The 21,202-nt window shown below is 41.4% G+C and overlaps 1 protein-coding gene across 4 annotated transcripts in view; it reads right to left on the bottom strand.

The window, feature by feature from the left end:
• PTPN2 (protein tyrosine phosphatase non-receptor type 2) overlaps positions 1-21,202 on the bottom strand; it is a 127,872-nt gene that overhangs the window by 43,264 nt on the left and 63,406 nt on the right. For 3 of the 4 annotated variants that reach the window (XM_077492404.1, XM_077492405.1, XM_077492406.1), the window contains exon 2: positions 20,458-20,548. In XM_077492404.1, coding sequence (XP_077348530.1) covers positions 20,458-20,548 — 91 coding nt within the window. Of the gene's footprint in view, positions 1-20,457; positions 20,549-21,156; positions 21,196-21,202 lie in introns of those variants that run through there. The other variant, XM_077492407.1, reaches the window with a different exon arrangement.

Here is a 21,202-nt window from a genome sequence, read left to right as displayed (position 1 = left end):
GGTAGCTGTGCTAGGAGACATCTGGAAATACCATTACTGGTTAATCCAATGGGTTTTCTGGAAATTTGGCAGGCTCTATGAAACCCACAGAAGAGGCAAGTATAAATGCAGCTCTTGGCAAATGAGAAATGTATCTCTAAAAAGTCAAAACTACAATACACAGACGCTGGTACCAATACCAAAACCTTTAGGGCTCAACCACAGTACAACACACTCCCAACACGTGAAATGATAAAGCCAGCATAGCACTGCTGTAGTGTTTGTTGGGGTGCAATCCAAAATGAATGCACGCATGTGAGATTGATTCCGTAATGTACACAACTACATTACTAGCTGCATAATATAACAAGGTATGTGCTTTACAATTACCCTACAAAAACAGCAGTGGCACCCTATCCATGTGTCCAGGCCCCCTAATCTACATGCGGGGGGCCAGACGCATGGATTCCAATTGCGTTTTATTTTTTTTGAAGCATATGTTTAGAGCCAGAGGCTTAAAAAAAAAAAAAAAAAGGGTGTGCTCGGGGGGCAGATCACAGGGGTGTCTGTGGGTGCATGGTTATTAGGTGGTGTTAACATGTATGAAGAACTGAACTCCAGGTAGGTTTAAGTAAAAAAAAAAAAAAAAATTATTATTATATATATATATATATATATATATATATATATATATATATATATATATATATAAATAAAAAAGGTTAACCATTCACTAAAAAGTAATGAAAGGCATTTCAGAGAGAACCTGCTCCCAAAAGTAAAAAAAAAAAAAAATAGGGCATTTACAAAGCCACAAAAAAAAAAAAAAAAAAAAAACACAATTAAGGCAGTAAAGCAACAACGTTCCAACAAAGACAAAAAACAAACTAACCTTAGTAACATAACAAAAGAACATTTGTAACTCAATAAATTTGCGACGCTGAAAATTCACATCGCTTTATCACCCATTTAGTCATGTAAGTGGGCAACCTTTAATATGCTAATGGAACTAGGAAAGCATTTAGAACACATTTCTTAACGTACATTACGGGACACAGAGCCAGCCCTATGGCTGCTATTAATGCTCAGCCTGATGTAGTAGTAAATGTGTCAAAAGGAATACCTGTGTCACAAAACCTCTTATGTGCCACCTTTGCTCTTGTGTCCCTCCTGCAGCATGTAACAGCACAAATGGTTCCTTTTAAAACATACCTTCCCATGCTGGACGTTGCCAAACACCATGCTAAGCCTCTCCCCCCCCCCCCCCCCCCAACACCCGGTGCCTACAGCCTTTACCCTCTTTTTTTTTTTTTTTACAAAGAGCTCTTTCCCACACAAGAGCGGGCTCCTGTTCCTACGGGATCCACAGGGAGGAAGGTGAAATGGTGAGGGGAGGGTTTGGAAACCACAGGACAGCCTGACGTTTGCACTGTTTTCTTTTAAAAAACAGCACAGGGGGGTGCCTGGTGGGGAGAGGGAACCCGCCCCCACCCCCCCCCCCCAAACTTACCAGAGGTCTGCTGCTTGGCCAGAGGAAGAAGACACTGCTGCTTCCTAGACACATGGGCTGTCTGAGAAGCATGAGATGGTAAGTGTTTAACACAGCCCCCAGTGGTGACATAGGCATGACAACATTTACTAAATTTAAAGGAGACAATCATAAGAAAATTAAAAAAAATTCTTAGAAAACTCCACTTAGCTTTCCTGCCGCAGGGTTTTCTGTGGTAAACCAACAGACCCAATCTACACCCTTCACAGTGGGTTCCGTTAAACCTTCAGGAGCTGGGGATCCTCGAGGAAACCAACAGTCCTGGACCTGTAATAGCACCACTGCCAGTAAAAACTTCATGGCCTTAATACCAAAAAGTACTGGATCTCGGGTCCAGCTCTCTAAAAAGAGAAGTGTTACAGGCAAGACCTCGTTTCCTCAGCTATGAGGCCCAAGTACCATTCAATTCAGCCAAAAAAGCAACAAAAAAACCGACGTGTTGAGTGGATCCGGCTGCATGGCTAGCCCCAGCAAGGATTGCTCCAGTGGAGCTCAGCACAGCACATCTTCACTCGTGACCAACACCTTAGACCAGGGGTCTCAAACTGGTGGCCCTCCAGCTGCTGCCAAACTACATGTCCCATGAGGCATTGCAAGGCTGACAGTTACAAGCATGAATCCCACAGGCAGAGGCATGGTGGGACTTGTAGTTTTGTAACAGCTGGAGGGCCGCCAGTTTGAGACCTCTGCCTTAGACACTGGCAAAAAAAAAAAAAACTGAGGTACTCCCAGTAGTGGGAGGGGTTATATAGGGAGTGCATTTTTTGTCTTAGGCCAGTGTCCATCACCTGAAGGTGGCCTATAACCCACATAATAACTACTATGGCTCTGTGTCCCATGATGTACTTCAAAGAAAAGGATTTACAGGTAAACAGTTATAAAAAAAAAAAAAATACTTTTTTTTCCAGAAACATTAGCAAATGTGTTATTATACAGTTGGGTTTGAGAAAAGAAAAAATGGGTCACTAGGTGTTGGCTGTGTCTCAATTTAACTACTGCCAGCAGCATTCAGCAGGTGTTGAAGGTTGTGTACATGCACACTGACATTTAGTAAACTCGAACTTTAGGCTAGGAAATTAAAAGGGCAAACAGGCAGGAATTTTATTGCAGAAGAGACTTGCTTGGTCTCTTCTGCAAGATGGTTGGATGGTTTAATGTGCCCCCCTGGTAATTTGGATATATAGATATCTATCCTATCTATCTTTTGTGGCCCCCAGAGCCACAAAAGATATATATATTGTATACATTGCCTCTGCTTTGGAGGGGGCGGGGGGACAGATCACATACGGGAGAATCTCCTGTTTACCCGGCGACATCTGCAATAGGAAGTCTTGTGCTGCCATTGGGACGGCTGTTTTTCATAGGAGGGAGGACTTTGTATTAAAGAGGCCGCCGTGTAAACAGGATATTCTCCTGTAGGTAATCTGTTGGTGTGTGTCGTCTCCCGCCCACCCCCTTCGAGGCTTCAGATGGGCATCGATTAGGCTGCACTGATGGCAACGGTGAGGCCGCATTCATGGGCACTGACCCTTATTTTGCTTCATAGTTATTTTTTTTTTTTAATTTAAGTTTTATCCTGAAACTTCCCTCTTAAAAGTGAAGGTGCTTGTTATACGCCTGTGTGTTATACGCCGCTAAATATGGTATATCCAAAAACCACACCCAAGCTCATCTCTTCACCACACACAGCCACAAAGGTAAGAGAACTCTTGTTAGGCAGTGTATTAGTGCTCAGACGAACACATTTAGACCGAATTTTAATGGTTCAAAGAAGGTCAGGCAAAATGGCTGGCCATCACGCATGTTCACTTATTCAAATCTGGCCCTCTTTGAAAAAAAAAGTTTGGACACCCCTAATTTTAAGAAATACGCTGCAAGAAAGTGTTGGGAGTTTTATGCTTGAGGAGTTTTAAATGAATAGAAAGCCATTGTCACAGTTTGATAAAATGCACAGGTTTTTTTTGTTAAGTGGAACTTTACCCATAACAATGCAATAAAAAAATAAAATAATAATAATAAACACATTTAGCAAGTAAAATACATTCCACATTAATAATTATGCTACCAAAATTAGTGTGTGCTGTAAATTGCCTCCACCATTGCTGCGATTTCTTCTTGCTGGAGAAGAAACCTTTGCTGAGGCGAAGGAGTCCTGAACAGCAGTAAATTTAAAAACTGAATTAAACCAGTCGCTTTAACGGTTTCAACAAAGTTACATTCCTGGAACGTCAACAGTCACATTTGCTTGTTTCCTCAAACTATAAATCAAATAGCTGGTTTCACAACTGATCACATGTACAGCACCATGGCAGCTGCAGATCAAACAGAAGCAGCTTCCTCAGCTGTAAAGGATAAGAGAGTTTAATTTTGTTTTAATAGGGTAAGCAGATCGGCCTCTACAGACCCTGCAGTGCCTAACAATGGAGAGCAACTAAGCATGTGCAGAGCAGGGTGCTCTCAAGCCTGCCACTTCTGTCAGTATTATAATCCAACAGGCTGCTTTTGCCTTAGGAGTGACATTTGGCCACCCATTCATGTATTTCTGAATACAGGGCTAAATTAAGTGGCATTTAACCCAAAAGCAAAAATTTTGCATTGCATCCTCCCCCCCCCCCTTTTTATTTTAAACCATTTTATCGAGCCAATAACATTTCCTTAGGGTGGCTCCTTTCTTTGGAGGAGCAATGGAAACACCTTTGGACATTAACTTCTCAAAACATTCACACTTGTACACTTACCCTACGCTCAAAGTACAGGATTTGTTTTGCTTTGTTTGTCTCTCTCTCTCTCCCTCTCCAAGAGAGTTTTCCTAATCTCAGTTTGTTACCTGTATAAAAAGACACCTGTCCACAGAAGCAGTCAGATGCCAATCTCTCCACCATGGCCAAGACAAAAGAGCTGTCCAAGGATGTCAGGGACAAGATTGTAGACCTAGACAAGGCTGGAATAGGCTACAAGACCATCACCAAGCAACTTGGTAGGAGGGTGACAACAGTTGGTGCGATTTTCCACAAATGGAAATAAATTAACTGTCAAATCTCCCTCGGTCTGGGGCTCCACGCAAAAACCAAGGGTGAAGGACTGAAATCATGCAGCCACCTGCTCAAGAAAGCACATATACAGGCCTGTCTGAAGTTTGCAAATGAACATCTGAATGATTCAGAGGAGAACTGGGTGAAAGTGTTATGGTCAGATGAGACCAAAATCAAGCTCTCTGGCATCAACTCAACTCACCGTGTTTGGAGGAGGGGGAATGCTGCCTATGACCCAAAGAACACCATCCCAACCATCAACCATGGGAGGTGTAAACAACTTCAACGCATCTGTCAAATCTTGGGCAGGAACCTCCTTCCCTCAGCCAGGGCATTGAAAATGGGTTGTGGCTGGGTATTACAGCATGACAATGACCCAAAACACACAGCCAAGTAACAAAGGAGCAGCTCAAGAAGCTGCACATTAAAAGGGTCTTAGAGTGGCCTAGCCAGTCTCCAGGCCTTAAATTGCATAAAAAATATGTGGAGGGAGCTGAAGGTTCGAGTTGCCAAACATCAGCCTCGAAACCTTAATGACTTGGAGAAGATCTGCAAAGAGGAGTGGGACAAAAACCCTCCTGAGATGTGTGCAAACCTGGTGTCCAACTACAAGAAACATCTGACCTCTGACCAACAAGGGTTTTGCCAAGTAATTTTTCTGCAAATGGATCAAAAACATATTACTCATTAAAAAGCAAATCAATTTATAACTTTGAATTTTGATTTTCTGGACTTTTTTGTTATTTTGTCTCTCACTGTTAAAATAAACCTACCATTAAAATTATAGACTGATCATTTCTTTATCAGGGGGCAAATTTACAAAACTCCGCAGGTGATCAAATTCTCACTGTAAATGAGAATTTTTAGAAGTAGACATTACAACGCTGCAGACACGTGCATTATGCATGGTTATGGGGCAATTGCAGTGGGGACCCATTCACTCGAATGGGTCGCATTCAGCGAGCAGTAGCGCCCATCAAATGCAATGGGACATACGGTAGTACCTTCCGTGGCATTGGAGCTACTGCTCGCTGAATGCGACCCATACGAGTGAATGGGTCCTCACTGCAACTGCCCCATAACCATGCATAATGCACGTGTCTGCAGCGTTGTAATGTCTACTTTTAAAAATTCTCATTTACAGTTGTGGTCTTTCCAGCTTAAAAAGGGTAGAAGTTGAGGGGTGGTAAAAACGCATCAGGGGTTTTAACAGCGAGCCCTTAGAGTAGTGAAGCTTTACAAGTGAATTGACCGCTACAAACAGAAATGATGGTTTTCAGAGTTTGTAGAATGTGCCATCCTTATAAAAAAATTTTTTTAGTATTATTAAATATATATACATACATACACACTAATGCCTGATTATACATATGTGATGTGCCAGAAATAAAGAAAAATGAAAAAAAAAATGGTCAAAAACACTACACACTGAAAGATTGGGTCAACAAAAACATGTAAGCTTCATAAAAGACGTTATTTTGCTGAATACTGAAAGGGAGCAAAATTTTTGTTTGAAATACTGTGGTTTTTACAAGAAGTCATGTTGTCATTCTTAGTGCACCGTGACCACTATTTTCTTAGAAAAGAAAGTTGAGTGAATAACTGGCATAACAAAAATGTCTCCCAATGAAGTGCAATAAGAATAACAAAGCACCAAACAATAAATGGCGAACACAAGAAAAAGTCAGATTTATTCTACATGCTGAGCTTTGCTCTTTTCAAGTGAAGGTCTATCCAATAATTTCCAAGTCACACCTGTGTACCGGCTATAGATTTTAAAGTATTCTTAACAAGCCGTAAATGTGCTTTAGAACAAGCACTCATTCATAACAGAGACTGAAGTCAGGACGCAGTCTGTTTCTCAACAGCTTACACCACAGAATATGTCAGTACTTGAATGTCCATGCCTTAGGAGGAGGAACAAAGAAAATGGATGTTTAATAACTTAGAATGATAATCAGCGTTATTGCCAATTGACAGTTGCACTGTATTTTCTGCTGCATTTACCCAGGCAATTTTTTATTTTATATATATTTGCACACTAACATTTTGCTGGAAACCATAAGCCCTCAAACAATTCTATATTTTTATAAAACAGAGGCCCTGCAATATAAAGAGAGGCAACTGCATTTTTCTTTTTATGTCAGATGATCGTTGCACAACTGTTTATCAAATGCATATTGTAATATATACAATTATATATTATTTTAATGATCATTTTAGTGCGAAATTGCGAAGGCAATTTAAAGGCTACTTTTACACTTGTGCGACCTGAAAGTTGTGCACCTTTGACAACACTTGAAGCAATGCCTGTGTAATCTTGAGGTCTATGAACCTCAAGTCACATCAAAGTCAGACCAAAGTAGTGCAGGGACTACTTTGAAGTCACACAGATATGAACGGTACACATTGGAAATCATAGGGTACGACTTGGCATGCGACTTTGCAGTGTGAAAGGGGCCCAACGCCCAATTTCTTGGCACAAATAAAACAAAGATGAGGTTGTGTTAAGTAAATTGATACAACACAGAGTATTAAAATTGTGCACACTCGTGAACTATGGCACCCAAATTCTCATTAGCCATTGCTTTAAAAATCATTACAGGTTATCATTTGACTTTGAATTCTAGTCCTACAACTAATACTCCCACTCCAACATTCAGAGCAGTGCCTCACATGCGTGGCCCAATCTATGCCTACATACAATACCTTAAAAATTTTCATACCCCTTGAAATTTTCCACATTTTGTCATATTACAAGCAAAAAGTAGGGCTGTGGAAATTAGATTCATTCCTCGATTAATTTTTTTGATCGATACTCACCTCTCCGCCGGCTTCCAGGAGTTCTGTCGGAGATCCAGTGCAGTCACAGACATCAATGTCTCCTCCCCCTTCCCCAAGTACCTTTGTCTGCCAACAAAGGGGGGGGGGGGGGGGGGGGGAGTCCGGTGACGTTGAAGTTCTGATTGAAAGTAGCGCGTACGGGGGAGGAGCTAGGCATGACGTCAACCGCTGCTGCCCTATGGAACTAACATGATTGTTGGCTTTACATGCTGTGTTTATATCATCTTTATGTGAGTAGTTTGTGTTTGAACACAGAAATTTAATCTTATACTTAAGCGGTGAGCACGTAGATCTTTTCTTTCTACCCATGACCTGGCGTCCTTGCTGAGATCTAAGGAGATGCAAGAGAAGTTTATGGTCCGCGTTAACCCTTTTGATGCCCGCTTGCATGATCACCTGTTTGCACAGGGGTCCATGCCATAAGGTGCGAGTGTTTAGTTACACCGGAGGTGGAGGGATTGTCACGCTACTGTGGAAAAAAATAAAATAAAAATACTTAAGTCAGTGCTACAGTTTGAATTAAAAACTTATTTGTGTGAACTGTGAAGTTAAGTCATGGATTGTGGAAACTAACTAATGTTGGGTGATTGTATATAGTGTATACCACATTTACCACTGACTACTGCAGAGTTGCAATGCAAGGAGATCAGCTAAAAGTAGTTGGATCTGTATGTGCGTTATAATTAAATCGAAATTAGTCGATAAAAAGAGATTAAATCGAACACGAAAATTTTAAATCATTAACAGCCCTACCACAAAGTAAATAGTTTGTGATTTTATGTGATAGACCAACACATAATTGTGAATTGGAAGGAAAATTATAAATGGTTTTCAAATAATTTTTTTACAAATAAAAATCTAGGTCTGGGCTTTGACTGGGCCAGTCTAACACCTGAAAATGCTTTGATCTAAACCATTTCACTGTAGCTTGGGCTGTATGTTTAGGGTCGTTGACCTACTAGACCTGCTAGAAAGTGAACCAATTTTACACACAGGTGGACAAGATTTATTAGCCGACTTCTGAAGGCAACTGGTTCCACTAATAAAAGGAAAAAAAAATGACTGCGTTCCTAATCTAAAAGATTAAAAAACAAAAACCCAGTTACAGCTGCAGCTACCAGGATGTCATACACATCCAAAATACAATGCATATAAAGAACAAAATTAGCTGTGCTACCTACCCCCACTGAGGCTATTACTGTTTGTGCAAAGAAATGAAAATCAGATAATTCCAATAGATTAAGTGAAATCAGCTAGAAAAATTCATATACAATCAAAATTAAGTGATAAATGCTCAAAAATTAAATATGATTAAATATAGTGATAACAGTTGATTATATTCAAAAAGTGAGTATAAGTATAAATACACTGTATTTATTTATAATTTTTTATTGATTATAATTAAATTTAAATTAATTTACTTATAGTCAATTAATGAACTTATTTATCAATTTATAACTATTTATTCACTTTTTGAATATAGTCAACTGTTATTAATCACTATATTAAATTTAATCATATTTAATTTTTGAGCATTAATCACTTAATTTTGATTGTATATGAATTGTTCTAGCTGATTATTTCACTTAATCTATTGGAATTATCTGATTAATTTTCATTTCTTTGCACAAACAGTAATAGCCTCAGTGGGGGTAGGTAGCGCAGCTTAACTGGTTCCACTAGACTTCAGTTAGGGGTATCATCGTAAAAAGGGGGGTGAAAACAAATGCACGCTACAATTTTCAGATATTTATAAAATTTTGCCAAACCATTTATCATTTCACAATTATGTGCCACTTTGTGCTGGTATAATCACAACCCCCCCCCCCCCCCCCAAAAAAAATTCATTTACCTTGGTTGGTTGTAACATGGAAATTGCAGAAGGGGTCATTTTGATGGTGTTTGTACTGTCCTGGTTCTCCAGGGCCTTCACATTTTTGAAAGGTAGTCAGGTAATTAGATGGGTAATTTATGTCCCTAGAATGCCTGAAGGTACTTCCTTTGGGCCCCTCTATATGGCTAGGTTATGAAAAAGTCTTGCACATCTGCCATCACTATACTTGGAAGTAGTAGAAGAATGGGGTTTGGGGTGTAATTCTAAGTATGCCCATCATATTAAAGTGGTTGTAAACCCTTACAACCAACTTTGACCTACAGATAAGCCTAGATTAAGGCTTACCTGTAGGTCCGAGAAATATCTCCTAAACCTATACGGTTTAGGAGATATTTACCAGAAGACAGCCACCGCTGTCTACGGCGCATGCACAGGCGCACTGGGGCAGGCCACAGATCGCGGCAATATGCCGCGAGTGACGGCTCCCGTGCGCATGCACGGGAGTGACGTCATCGCGGCTCCGGCGAATCTCAGCGCCGGAGCCACAAGACCCAGAAGTCACTCCGGGATCCATGGCAGCGACAAAGAGGAAGACGAAGGACCGCTTCGGGGGCTTAGTTCTCAGGTAAATTGTTTATAATGAGCTAGTATGCTATGCATACTAGCTCATTATGCCTTTGCCTTACAGGGTGTGCTTTAAAAAAAAAAAAAAATGTTGCCTTTACTTCCTCTTTAAAAAGGACAAGGATATGGGGGGGGGGGGGGGGGGCTTTTCTTCATTTTCTTTCCTGCATTTATAAAAAAAAAAAAAAAAAAAAAAAAAAAAAAAAAAAAAAAAAACTTTGGCAAATACACTTTCAAAAGACTCACTATATGTTTCAGAAAATACCTTGGAATATTTACATTACAAAATGTGATCATTTAGTAGGCTTTTCCATTGTCCTGGTGCTCCAGGGACTCCGAAAAGGCAATAGGTAGTCATGAAATTAGAGGTATAAATTATGCTTCTTAAAAGCACAGAAGGTGCTCCTTGGATTTTGGGTCCCTCCATGTATCTAGGCTGTGAAAAAGTCTCATACGTATGGTAGCCCCTCAGGAGGCAGAGCAGAAAGTGTTTTGGGATGCAATTTTAAGTATGCCTATGCCGTTGTGTGAGAAATTACTTGTCAAAAATTACAACTGTGACAAAAAAAATAAAAATACACAAACACAACACACCCCAAAAAGAAGAAGAAAACTCACAATGCCTCTTACTAAAGATTTTGGATGGTCTACTTTCCAAAAAAAAGTGTAATTTGGGGGGTATTTGTACCATCCTGGCATTTTAGGGCATCAAGAAATGAGATGAGGCGTCCAATACATCAGAATTGATAAAATTTTCTAAATATTATATATACACACACACACACACACACACACACACACACACACTTGTATACTTACTTTCATACAGACTAAATAGACACTAGTTAAAATTTGTTTGGTAAACATAACCCCAACAGAAAAACAGTTTAGCCTAAATTTATGAAAATTTTTTATTTGCAAATTTATAGACACAAAGGCATGTCTCAGCTGCAGGTATCTAAGCGGGTACCAACTTGGCAACTGAAACCTGGCCTTGAGCCGATCACCCACTAGGAAGGAGCCTTTAATCCAGGAACGAGTGCGATGGGAATATAAACATGACTGTACTGCCCTTTATGCAGACGACATTACTCTTTATGCAAGATCCAGGTCCATCTTTACGAGCTGTCTGACATTTTAACAATGTTTGCACGGTTTTCAGGTCTCAAAGTCAATTGGACCAAGTTGAGTGTAATGTCAATTGAAGCTGGGTAACAACATGCTGACCCCCGCTATCCCCATTGTGTGGGTATCCAGAATTACTTATCTGGGTATTGAGACATCACCTAGGTTAGGGACTAGATGTCGCTCAATTTACTATGCTTGATTCAGATGGTTAAGTGTAGGTTGGAGGCTTGGTGACATTTACTGCGATAATTAACTAGAAGAGTGAATCTTCTCAAAATTAAAATCTTATTTTTACATTTCATTCACAATTGCCCAATATGGGTTCCACAGACTTACTTTAATAGCATTGATAGCCTATTTGGTTCTTAATGGCAGCCTATTTAGTTCTTAATGGCCCAAGTCTCATCCTAAAATCAGTATCTGCACTTTACAAGAACCACCGGGGCAGAGGGGCCTAGGGCTGCCAGACCTCTATAAATATTTCCTGGCAGGGCAAATGGAGTTTGCAAGGCACAAGCTGTTGAGGATGCTGCTACGGTATTGGAGGCAGCAATCCTTGGGTCTTATGGAGCGACTATCTTATTTAGTATATAGAGGCTCCCGGGTGCATTCACTCATAACAGGTACCATGAGTTACTATATGGGTGTGGATAAAGTACAGGCAATCATGCATCCTGGGACAAACTCCCTCTCTCCATCAACCCCATTGTGATTCAACCCCAAACTTCCACATTTCAGAGACATTCTGGCTCCGGTCATCTGGGCAGGGGTTGGAATCAAGAGATTGCTGTGGTGGGAGGGTTATGTACTTTTGATCGGCTCAAGGCCAGGTTTCAGTTGCCTAGTTGGTACCCGTTTAGATACCTGCAGCTGAGACATGCCTTTGTGTCTCAGTTTGGTTTACCCTGGACCATCAGTCATCAGCGTTGGAGCTCTTTTTACATGATGATTCTTTAGTTAAGCCTATGTTAACCCTAAAATATTTTATATTCATTGAGCTTATGTGATCAAGATGAGCCATTATTCAAACTTGAATAATATGGTTACATTTATGGTCCCATATTCTTTTAGAGAAAGTAAAATGGAAATATTAAAGAGGAGGTCCACCCTAAAATGGACCTTCCGCTCATCGGAATCCTACCCCCTCCGGCGCCACAATTGGCACCTTTCAGGGGGGAGGGGGGCGCAGTTACCTGGATAATCCAGGTAACTGCACCCACTTCCGGGATAGCTCTCTGCGGAATGGGGCGTATACTACGCCCCTTTCCGCAAGTGCCCCGCTGCCTGCTGGGAAACACACAGATCCCAGAAGCAGCGGGGACCGTCCTTATTGCGCAGCGAGACTCGCGGATGCGCAGTAGGGAATAGGGAAATGAAGCCGAAAGGCTCCAATACCCAAGATGGCGGCGGCAGCATCCGAGTGACGATCTAGAGATCGACTTCGGGTGCCGACTTCGCGGGCGCGCTGGACAGGTAAGTGTCACTATTTTAAAAGTCAGCAGCTGCAGTATTTGTAGCTGCTGGCTTTAAAAAAAAAAAAAAAAAAAAAAAAAAAAAAACGCGGAGTCCCGGCGGACTCCCGCTTTAAGTGTATTATACAACTCTTTTCTGATGGTTATAAGTATAGCAGATGGGGATAATGGCTAACAAGTTAGTATTAATATCCTGGAATGTGAGAAGATTGAAGGACATGGTTTATAAAAAAAAAAAAAAAAAAAAAAAAAAGGGCCATTTTCTATATTATGGAAAAATACAATTCATCAATAGTCTGTCTGGAGGAAACTCGTCTTACAAAATGCTAAGTTTTCTACTCAATATCATTTGGTGTCTTCTGCATTATCAGGGGGGGGGGGGGGGGGGGGGGGGGGTTAGTGTGTGGATATCAACGAGGATCCTGGAATATATGCTTGTTGTTCCTCTACATATGGTACTTTATCCAGGATTGATCTGGCTCTGGGCACAGAATTAACCATTCCATATGCAGTGTATGGCAAGGGGGATCTCGGATCACTCTTCAGGTTTGCTGACCATAAGAAAAATTAAATCATATAACAAATTTTACTGGCGTATGGATGCCTCATGGTTACAGGTGTTGGCCCAGGGTGAATCCATGCAACAATAGCTAACCAATTTCTTTCTTAAAAATGCAGAATCAATGACTTCACAAATGGTATGGGATACCATGAAGGCCTTTTTAAGATAGTTAATGATACAAGGTAAAGCAGATTTAAAAAGACAAGGAATGGGAAACTTTTTTAGCAGTAGAAGTATGATAAAAAGAATTTCAATATGTTCAGAAATCTACACCTGAGAATCAAGCTATATGGAAGGATGTACAACTTCTATATAAAAAGAACAGCTATGGAAAAAGCTGAAAAAGGGAACACTCTTTAGTAAGGAAGAAGTAATTTGAGGAAGGAGAAAAAAATAAATAAATGGGAAAGTGTTAGCAATTGTCAAATTCCAAGCCAAATATAAGTTTACCAAATGGGAATATTTCTCACAAAATCAAGATAGATTACCGTATATACTCGAGTATAAGCCGAGATTTTCAGCCTCTTTTTTGAGGCTGAAAGTGCCCCCTCGGCTTATACTCGAGTCACCGCTGTCTGACTGCTCGATCAGCGTATCGAGCAGACAGACGGCGGACATTAAAATTCAAAAGCCGCGCCTCCTTCTCCGCCTGTGATAGGCGGAACACTGAATTTCCCAGCAGTCAGTGTTCCGCCTATCACGGACATCCGTTCATTCTCATACTACGGACGAGTATGAGAGGATGTCCGTGATAGGCGGAACACAGGCTGCTGGGAAATTGAGTGTTCCGCCTATCACAGGCGGAGGACGGAGGCGCGGCTTTTGAATTGTAGAATGGCCGCCGAGAAGAGCGGCGATCCATCGGCACGACACGGGACGGAGGAGGCACGGGACGGAGGAGGCACGGGACAGAGGAGGCACGGGACAGAGGAGGCACGGGACAGAGGAGGCACGGGACAGAGGAGGCACGGGACAGAGGAGGCACGGGACAGAGGAGGCACGGGACAGAGGAGGCACGGGACAGAGGAGGCACGGGACAGAGGAGGCACGGGACAGAGGAGGCACGGGACAGAGGAGGCACGGGACAGAGGAGGCACGGGACAGAGGAGGCACGGGACAGAGGAGGCACGGGACAGAGGAGGCACGGGACAGAGGAGGCACGGGACAGAGGAGGCACGGGACAGAGGAGGCACGGGACAGAGGAGGCACGGGACAGAGGAGGCACGGGACAGAGGAGGCACGGGACAGAGGAGGCACGGGACAGAGGAGGCACGGGACAGAGGAGGCACGGGACAGAGGAGGCACGGGACAGAGGAGGCACGGGACAGAGGAGGCACGGGACAGAGGAGGCACGGGACAGAGGAGGCACGGGACAGAGGAGGCACGGGACAGAGGAGGCACGGGACAGAGGAGGCACGGGACAGAGGAGGCACGGGACAGAGGAGGCACGGGACAGAGGAGGCACGGGACAGAGGAGGCACGGGACAGAGGAGGCACGGGACAGAGGAGGCACGGGACAGAGGAGGCACGGGACAGAGGAGGCACGGGACAGAGGAGGCACGGGACAGAGGAGGCACGGGACAGAGGCTTGGGACACAGGTAGGCTGGACACACACACAAGGCTGCACGGACACACACACACACGGATGGATGGATGGATGGATACACACACACACACACAGGGATGGATGGATGGATGAATACACACACACACACACACACACACACACACACACACACAGGGATGGATGGATGGATGGATACACACACAGGGATGGATGGACGGACACACACACAGGGATGGATGGATGGATGGATGGATGGATGGACACACACACAGGGATGGATGGACGGACACACACACAGGGATGGACGGACACACAGGGATGGACAGCCATGTCTCACCCTCGGCTTATACACGAGTCAATAAGTTTTCCAGTTTTTTGGGGGTAAATTGGGGGCCTCGGCTTATATTCGGGTCGGCCTATACTCGAGTATATACGGTATCCTCATTTACTATTTCTACAAGGATTCATGCCAGAGTAAGGCTACCCTCTCACCAGAATCGACAGAGATTTTTTTGAACACTTTAATAATACCATCTATCTCCACAGAAGAAAGAGAATATCTGGATGCACACTTTAACATTAGATGAATTAATTAGGGCAGTCTTAGACTCCCCTAATGGGAAAGCTCCTGGTTTAGATTGTTTACCATCGGAAACAAATAAAAGTTATGGAGATATTTTGCTGCCAGAATTGCTGAAAGTACTGAATCATGCATATACATCATTTAAGCTTCCGGAAACTATGAATGATGCATCTATTACCCAAGCCAGATAAGGATCATCTATTGCCAGAATCTTATTGTCCGATTTCATTGTTAAATTCCGATGCAAAGATTCTGGCAAGGGTCTTGGCATGTAGACTAAAAGTTATACATAAGCTGGTGCATGTGGACTAATCAGGTTTATACCTGGAAGGTCCACAACAACGAATTTAAGAAAATAATTTTTGAAACTAAAAAGATACCATCAGACAATGTAGGGAAGAGCGCTATATTAATCGCTATATGCAGCCAAAGCATTTGACTGTATCGAGTGGATATATTAATGGGAGGTTCTTGAGAAGTTTGGGTTGGGTAGAGGATTTGTAAAGTGGATTAAATTATTATACAAAGCCCCACAAGCATGTATATAGATAAATGGTGCATTATCAGAGCATTTTTCTCTGACTAGAGGTACTATGCAGGGGTGACAATTGCCATCGTTATTATATGCACTGGCTATAAAACCCATTAGCAACAGCAACTAAATAGACAACTACTATTAGGGGTTATGAGAGGGGAGAAAGAATGGATACAATCCCCTTATACGCAGATGGTGCTTTATTATTTTTAGGAGATACAGCTCAATCCCTAATATCTGACATAAGGTTGACCGAGACCTTTGGCAAATTTTTGGGGTTTAGTATAAATTGCGAAAAATCTGTATTACTCCCACTAGACAATTTAACAGTGGCTTTAGCACAAACAGATCATAAAATACAGGTTGTTACAACCCTCAAATACTTAGATATACAGGTTTCTGCTAATATAAAGGAATATATTATTTTAACCCTTTCATGACTAAGCCTATTTTTGTAATTTGGGGATTACAAGTTAAAATCCATATTTTTTGCTAGAAAGTTACTTGGAACCCCCAAAACACACACACACACATATATACATATATATATATATATATATATATATATATATATATATATATATATATATATATATATATATATATATATATATATATATATATATATATATATATATATATATATTTTTTAGCAGAGACTCTAGAGAATAAAACGGCGATTGTTGCAATATTTTATGTCACACGGTATTTGCGCAGCGGTGTTTTAAACGCAACTTTTGGGGAAAAGGGACACTTTCATGAATAAAAAATAAATAAATAAAAAACAGTAAAATTAGCCCAATTTTTTTGCGTAATGTGAAAGATAATGTTACGCCAAGTAAATAGATACCAAACATGTCACACTTTATAATTGCGCGCACTTGTGGATTGATGACAAAGTACGGTACCTAAAATCTCAATAGTCGACACTTTAAAAAAATTTTTTACCAGGTTAGCGTTACAGAGGAGGTCTAGTGCTAGAATTATTGCTCTTGCTCTGACGATCATGGCGATACCTCACATGTGTGATTTGAACACCGTTTACATACACGGGCGCGAATTCCGTATGCGTTTTCTTTGCTTCACAAGCTCGCGGGGACGGCGGGCGCTTTAAACATTTTTTTATTTTATTTTTTATTTATTTTAAAATGACTAAATTGTTAAAAAAAATAAAATAAAAAATTTGATCACTTTTATTGCTGTCACAAGGTAAGTAAACATCCCTTGTGACAGTAATAGGTAGTGACAGGTACTCTTTATGGAGGGATCGGGGGTCTAAAAGACTCCCCACCCCTCCTTTACACTTCAATGTATTCAGATCGCCGAAAACGGCGATTCTGAATACCATATATCTTTTTAAAACCGGCGCCATTGGCAGCCGAGTAAACGGGAAGTGACGTCATGACGTCGCTTCCGTGTTTACTATGAGGAGACTGGAATGAAGCCGATTACAGCTTCGTTCCAGTTCCTCCCCAGCAGCCGGAGGCAGCGCAACTTGAATCGGTGCTCCCGGTAACGTGACGTCCCCTCCCGCTCCTCTGGCATAACAGCCGAGCGGCTTTTAGCCGCATCGGTTGTTATGGCTGGATAGCCAATCGCCAGATGAAAAAAAAACGGTACCGGGATGATGCCTGCAGGTGTGGGCATCATCCCAGTATACCCCCCGGAAGCCAAGTACGCATATCTGCGTACACTCAGGGGGAAAGAGATAATTTAGTCCCCATATCAGATAAATTCAAGAAGAAGAGTAAAGTATAGTCCAAATGAACTTTATCGGTGTGTGTAAATCTAATAAAAATGATTGGGCCTCAGCGTTACTCTTTGTTTTGCAAAATTCACCAATCTGGACACCACTTCAATGAAAAAATTGATTCCCCATTTCCAAGATTGCTATGGAAAGTGTAAAATGCTAGAATTAAACTTCATACACTACAACTCCCCAAAGACGGGGGGAAGGGGGGGGGGGGGGGTTTCCTCGCTGTTCCAAATGCTAAAATGTATTTAACAGCACAACTCCAATAGGTTAAAGGATGGGGAGTGATAGACGGGACAGATCCTATCCAAACGATAATTTTGAATAGATCCTCACAATATAATTCGATAGCCAAATTAGAATCAGTTAACTTTGCTAATGCGCCACAGCGCTCAACTCTTGGACCCATACATAATGTTTGGCAGGAAATTAAATGCATTATGCAACATAGCCATATCTCAATATATTCCCCTTTATGGGAATATAAAAATTATGAAGAGATAGGCAAATTAAAAGGGTTAGGAGTATGGAGAAAAAAAAAAAAAAAAAAAAAGTGATAAAATACATTGCACGGCTTTATACAGATAGATAATATATTGAAAATATTTCTAGATTTACAGAAAATATATCTGTCCCCTCACACTTTATTCTGCGTTACAGAGTCAGTTTAAAGAGAAAAAAAAAAGCTAAGATGCCACTTATTTATGTTCTTGCAAAGATACAGGTTAAGAGGGGTTTGATTTCCAATCTTTAGGGTCACTTTACTGAGCAGTCACAAGAATTAAATAGTTGTTTAGCTAGAAAAGGACACGAAAAAAGACCCTGGAAAAATGAGAGATTAAACATGGAAGTGTATACTGGAATCCTTACAGTTAGGGTCAGTATCTCCACAGCAATGCTTAACACAATAATATATAGAGCCTATAGGACACCAGTTAGATTATACCAATGGGGAGGCGGGACACATCTGATTATTCGAGATGTTAAAGAGTATCTGCTGACTTAACGCATATGCTTTCGAATTGCCCTAAACTGTTCAGGTATTGGCAGAATATGGTAGAAACTACTACTAATTAAGTACATCAAACCCATATACAGATAGACCCAAGAATATGCCTGTTAGAACAATTAAAAAAAAAAAAAAAAAAAAAAAAAAAGATACCCTGGCAATGGTTACCCATTAATAGGATACCATTTATTGCAAGAAAATTGATAGCAATGAAATGGATAGCCTCTAGAAGCCCAACATATGAGGAATGGCGGATACAGGTAAATGATGCCTTGCTAAAGGAATGGCAGGTATATAAGAACAGGGGTTCAGTAAATAAATTTAGTGAATTGTGGGAACCATGACTGACATTACCAGATCGGACACCGTTATCTTAGGATAAGATGGAAGTGTAGGGGTTCAACTATTTACAGAGTAGCTAAGGTATGATAGCTCAAGAAGGTAGAACTGGTGTGGGGGGGGCTCTTGGACGGGATGGGTTAGGAGGTGAGGGAGAGAGAATTTAGATCTATTAGGGAGGGGGTGTTTTGGGTTTAATAATGTAATATGTTAATGCTGAATGTATTTTGTAATTTTAATTTTCCATGTTTGTTTTATGATGAAAAAAAATAATATCAATAAAACAGATAAAAATAAATAAAAACACAAACACAAACACACCAACCTATTTCTAATGTATAAATAATTATTTACAGTGCGGCCAAAGGTCTTAACAAATGTAGAGTTGTTTGGATGCAAATTATTTTCAGTGTGAAGACTGGGATGACATTTGGGAAGTTTCCGTTGATGTCGGCTACAGACTGCCTTCATCCAATTTAAATTGGTACATAGAATTCATTATACTCTGGCTAGGCTAGCCTCTATTTATGAGTCCACGTCGGCGGAATGCTGGAGGTGTATGTCCTCACCAGCTGACTTTGACCACATCTTTTGGCATTGTAGGGAAGTACAAACTTTTTGGTCGGAGGTTACGATGGAAATCGATGTGATGGGGGGTCAGTTAGTTATCCATGTATAGTTTTGGTCTTTAAAGCGGAGGTCCACCCTAAAATGGACCTTCCGCTCATCGGAATCCTCCCCCCTCCGGAGCCACAATTGGCACCTTTCAGGGGGGAGGGGGGTGCAGTTCCCTGGATAATCCAGGTAACTGCACCCACTTCCGGGATGGCTCTCTGCGGAAAGGGGCGTATATTACGCCCCTTTTTTCCGCAAGTGCCCGCCCCCTTCCGCAAGTGCCCCGCTGCCTGCTGGGAAACACACAGATCCCAGAGGCAGCGGGGACCGTCCTTATTGCACAGCGCCACTCGCGCATGCGCAGTAGGGAACTGGGAAATTAAGCCGAAAGGCTCCATTTCCTGATTCCCATACCCAAGATGGCGGCGGCAGCATCCGAGTGACGATCTAGAGATCGGCTTCGGGTGCCGACATCGCGGGCGCGCTGGACAGGTAAGTGTCACTATTTTAAAAGTCAGCAGCTGCAGTATTTGTAGCTGCTGACTTTAAAAAATAAAAACGCGGAGTCCCGGCGGACTCCCGCTTTAAGACCTGTTAAGCCTAGGTATGCCCAAATAGGCTCTGTGTTGTGTAATTCCCTTTTAAAAACCAATAAGGAATTAAAAACAAAAAAAGTCAGTGTTGTTGCAAAGGGTCTGAATACGTATGCCAACGTGATATCTCTTTTTTTCTTTCATACATTTGCAAAAATTTCTAACATCGTGGTTTTACTTGGGGTACTGAGTATAATAAGGAAAACAAATGAATTTAAAACTAGCATCCGGCTGAAACATAAATACATTGAAAAAATGAAGGAGATCTGAATACTTTATGAATGCAGTGTATAAATCTCTCAAACAAAACAAGTTCAAATAGAGTTCATAGCTAGGGTTCACATTAAGTTTTGAGGTTCCACACATACATACATACATACATACATACATACATACACAAAACTTACAATATGTTTATACAGATGAAAGTGTACTTACATGGGTTTACATCTCTGTATCTGTTCCTGTTTTTATTCTCTGGATTTTTTGCTATCTTATTGGGCAACACAGGTGACTTAAATCGTATTTCCTAAGGAAAACAAAATCAAGAATATAAAAACAGATAATACATGCAATATACTGGCTGCAGTTTATTATAAACACAAATGTGTAAAGACCATTAAAGAAAAAAAAATGCTGTAAAAGAAATTGAAGTCTTACACAGTATATTTTGAACATGTGTTGAGATGTGATTTTAAAGGCAACGAATGTCAAATAACGTTTCATGCTATTCCATTAAGGCCATGGCGAATGAGCCTAAAAACGGACACATACGAATCCAAACTTTATTCATTAAGATTTAAAGCAAATAAAAAAACCTCAACATGTTCGGCTGGGTTCACATATGAGCACGCAGCGGCTCTCAGAGTCCGGTGCATCCTCGTTCACCGTTTCAGGTCCGATTTCAGCCCGCATTTTTGGCTCCCAGTGCCGTCATTTAAAGCCAGTGAGGAGGGCTTGGGTGTGAGCATGCACAAGTGCCCCCACGGGAAGCTGCTTCCTGGAGGGGCCAGGAGCTCTGCTAGGGGACCACATAAGAGGAGGTTATTGGAGGTGGTTGCTTTGTGCAATTTTCATTAGCCAGAGCAGGTTAGTAGAGAAATGTTCTATTTATTTTTTTATTAACTTTACACTCACTTTAAGATCCAGTTCACACCACATGCAGTCCAGTGCATTTTTTTCT

Source organism: Lithobates pipiens, unplaced genomic scaffold (assembly GCF_037356315.1).
Source record: "Lithobates pipiens isolate NorthernLeopardFrog02 unplaced genomic scaffold, aLitPip1_a1.2 Scaffold_19, whole genome shotgun sequence".
NCBI lineage: Eukaryota > Metazoa > Chordata > Amphibia > Anura > Ranidae > Lithobates > Lithobates pipiens.
This window is presented reverse-complemented; position numbering and strand designations above follow the sequence as displayed.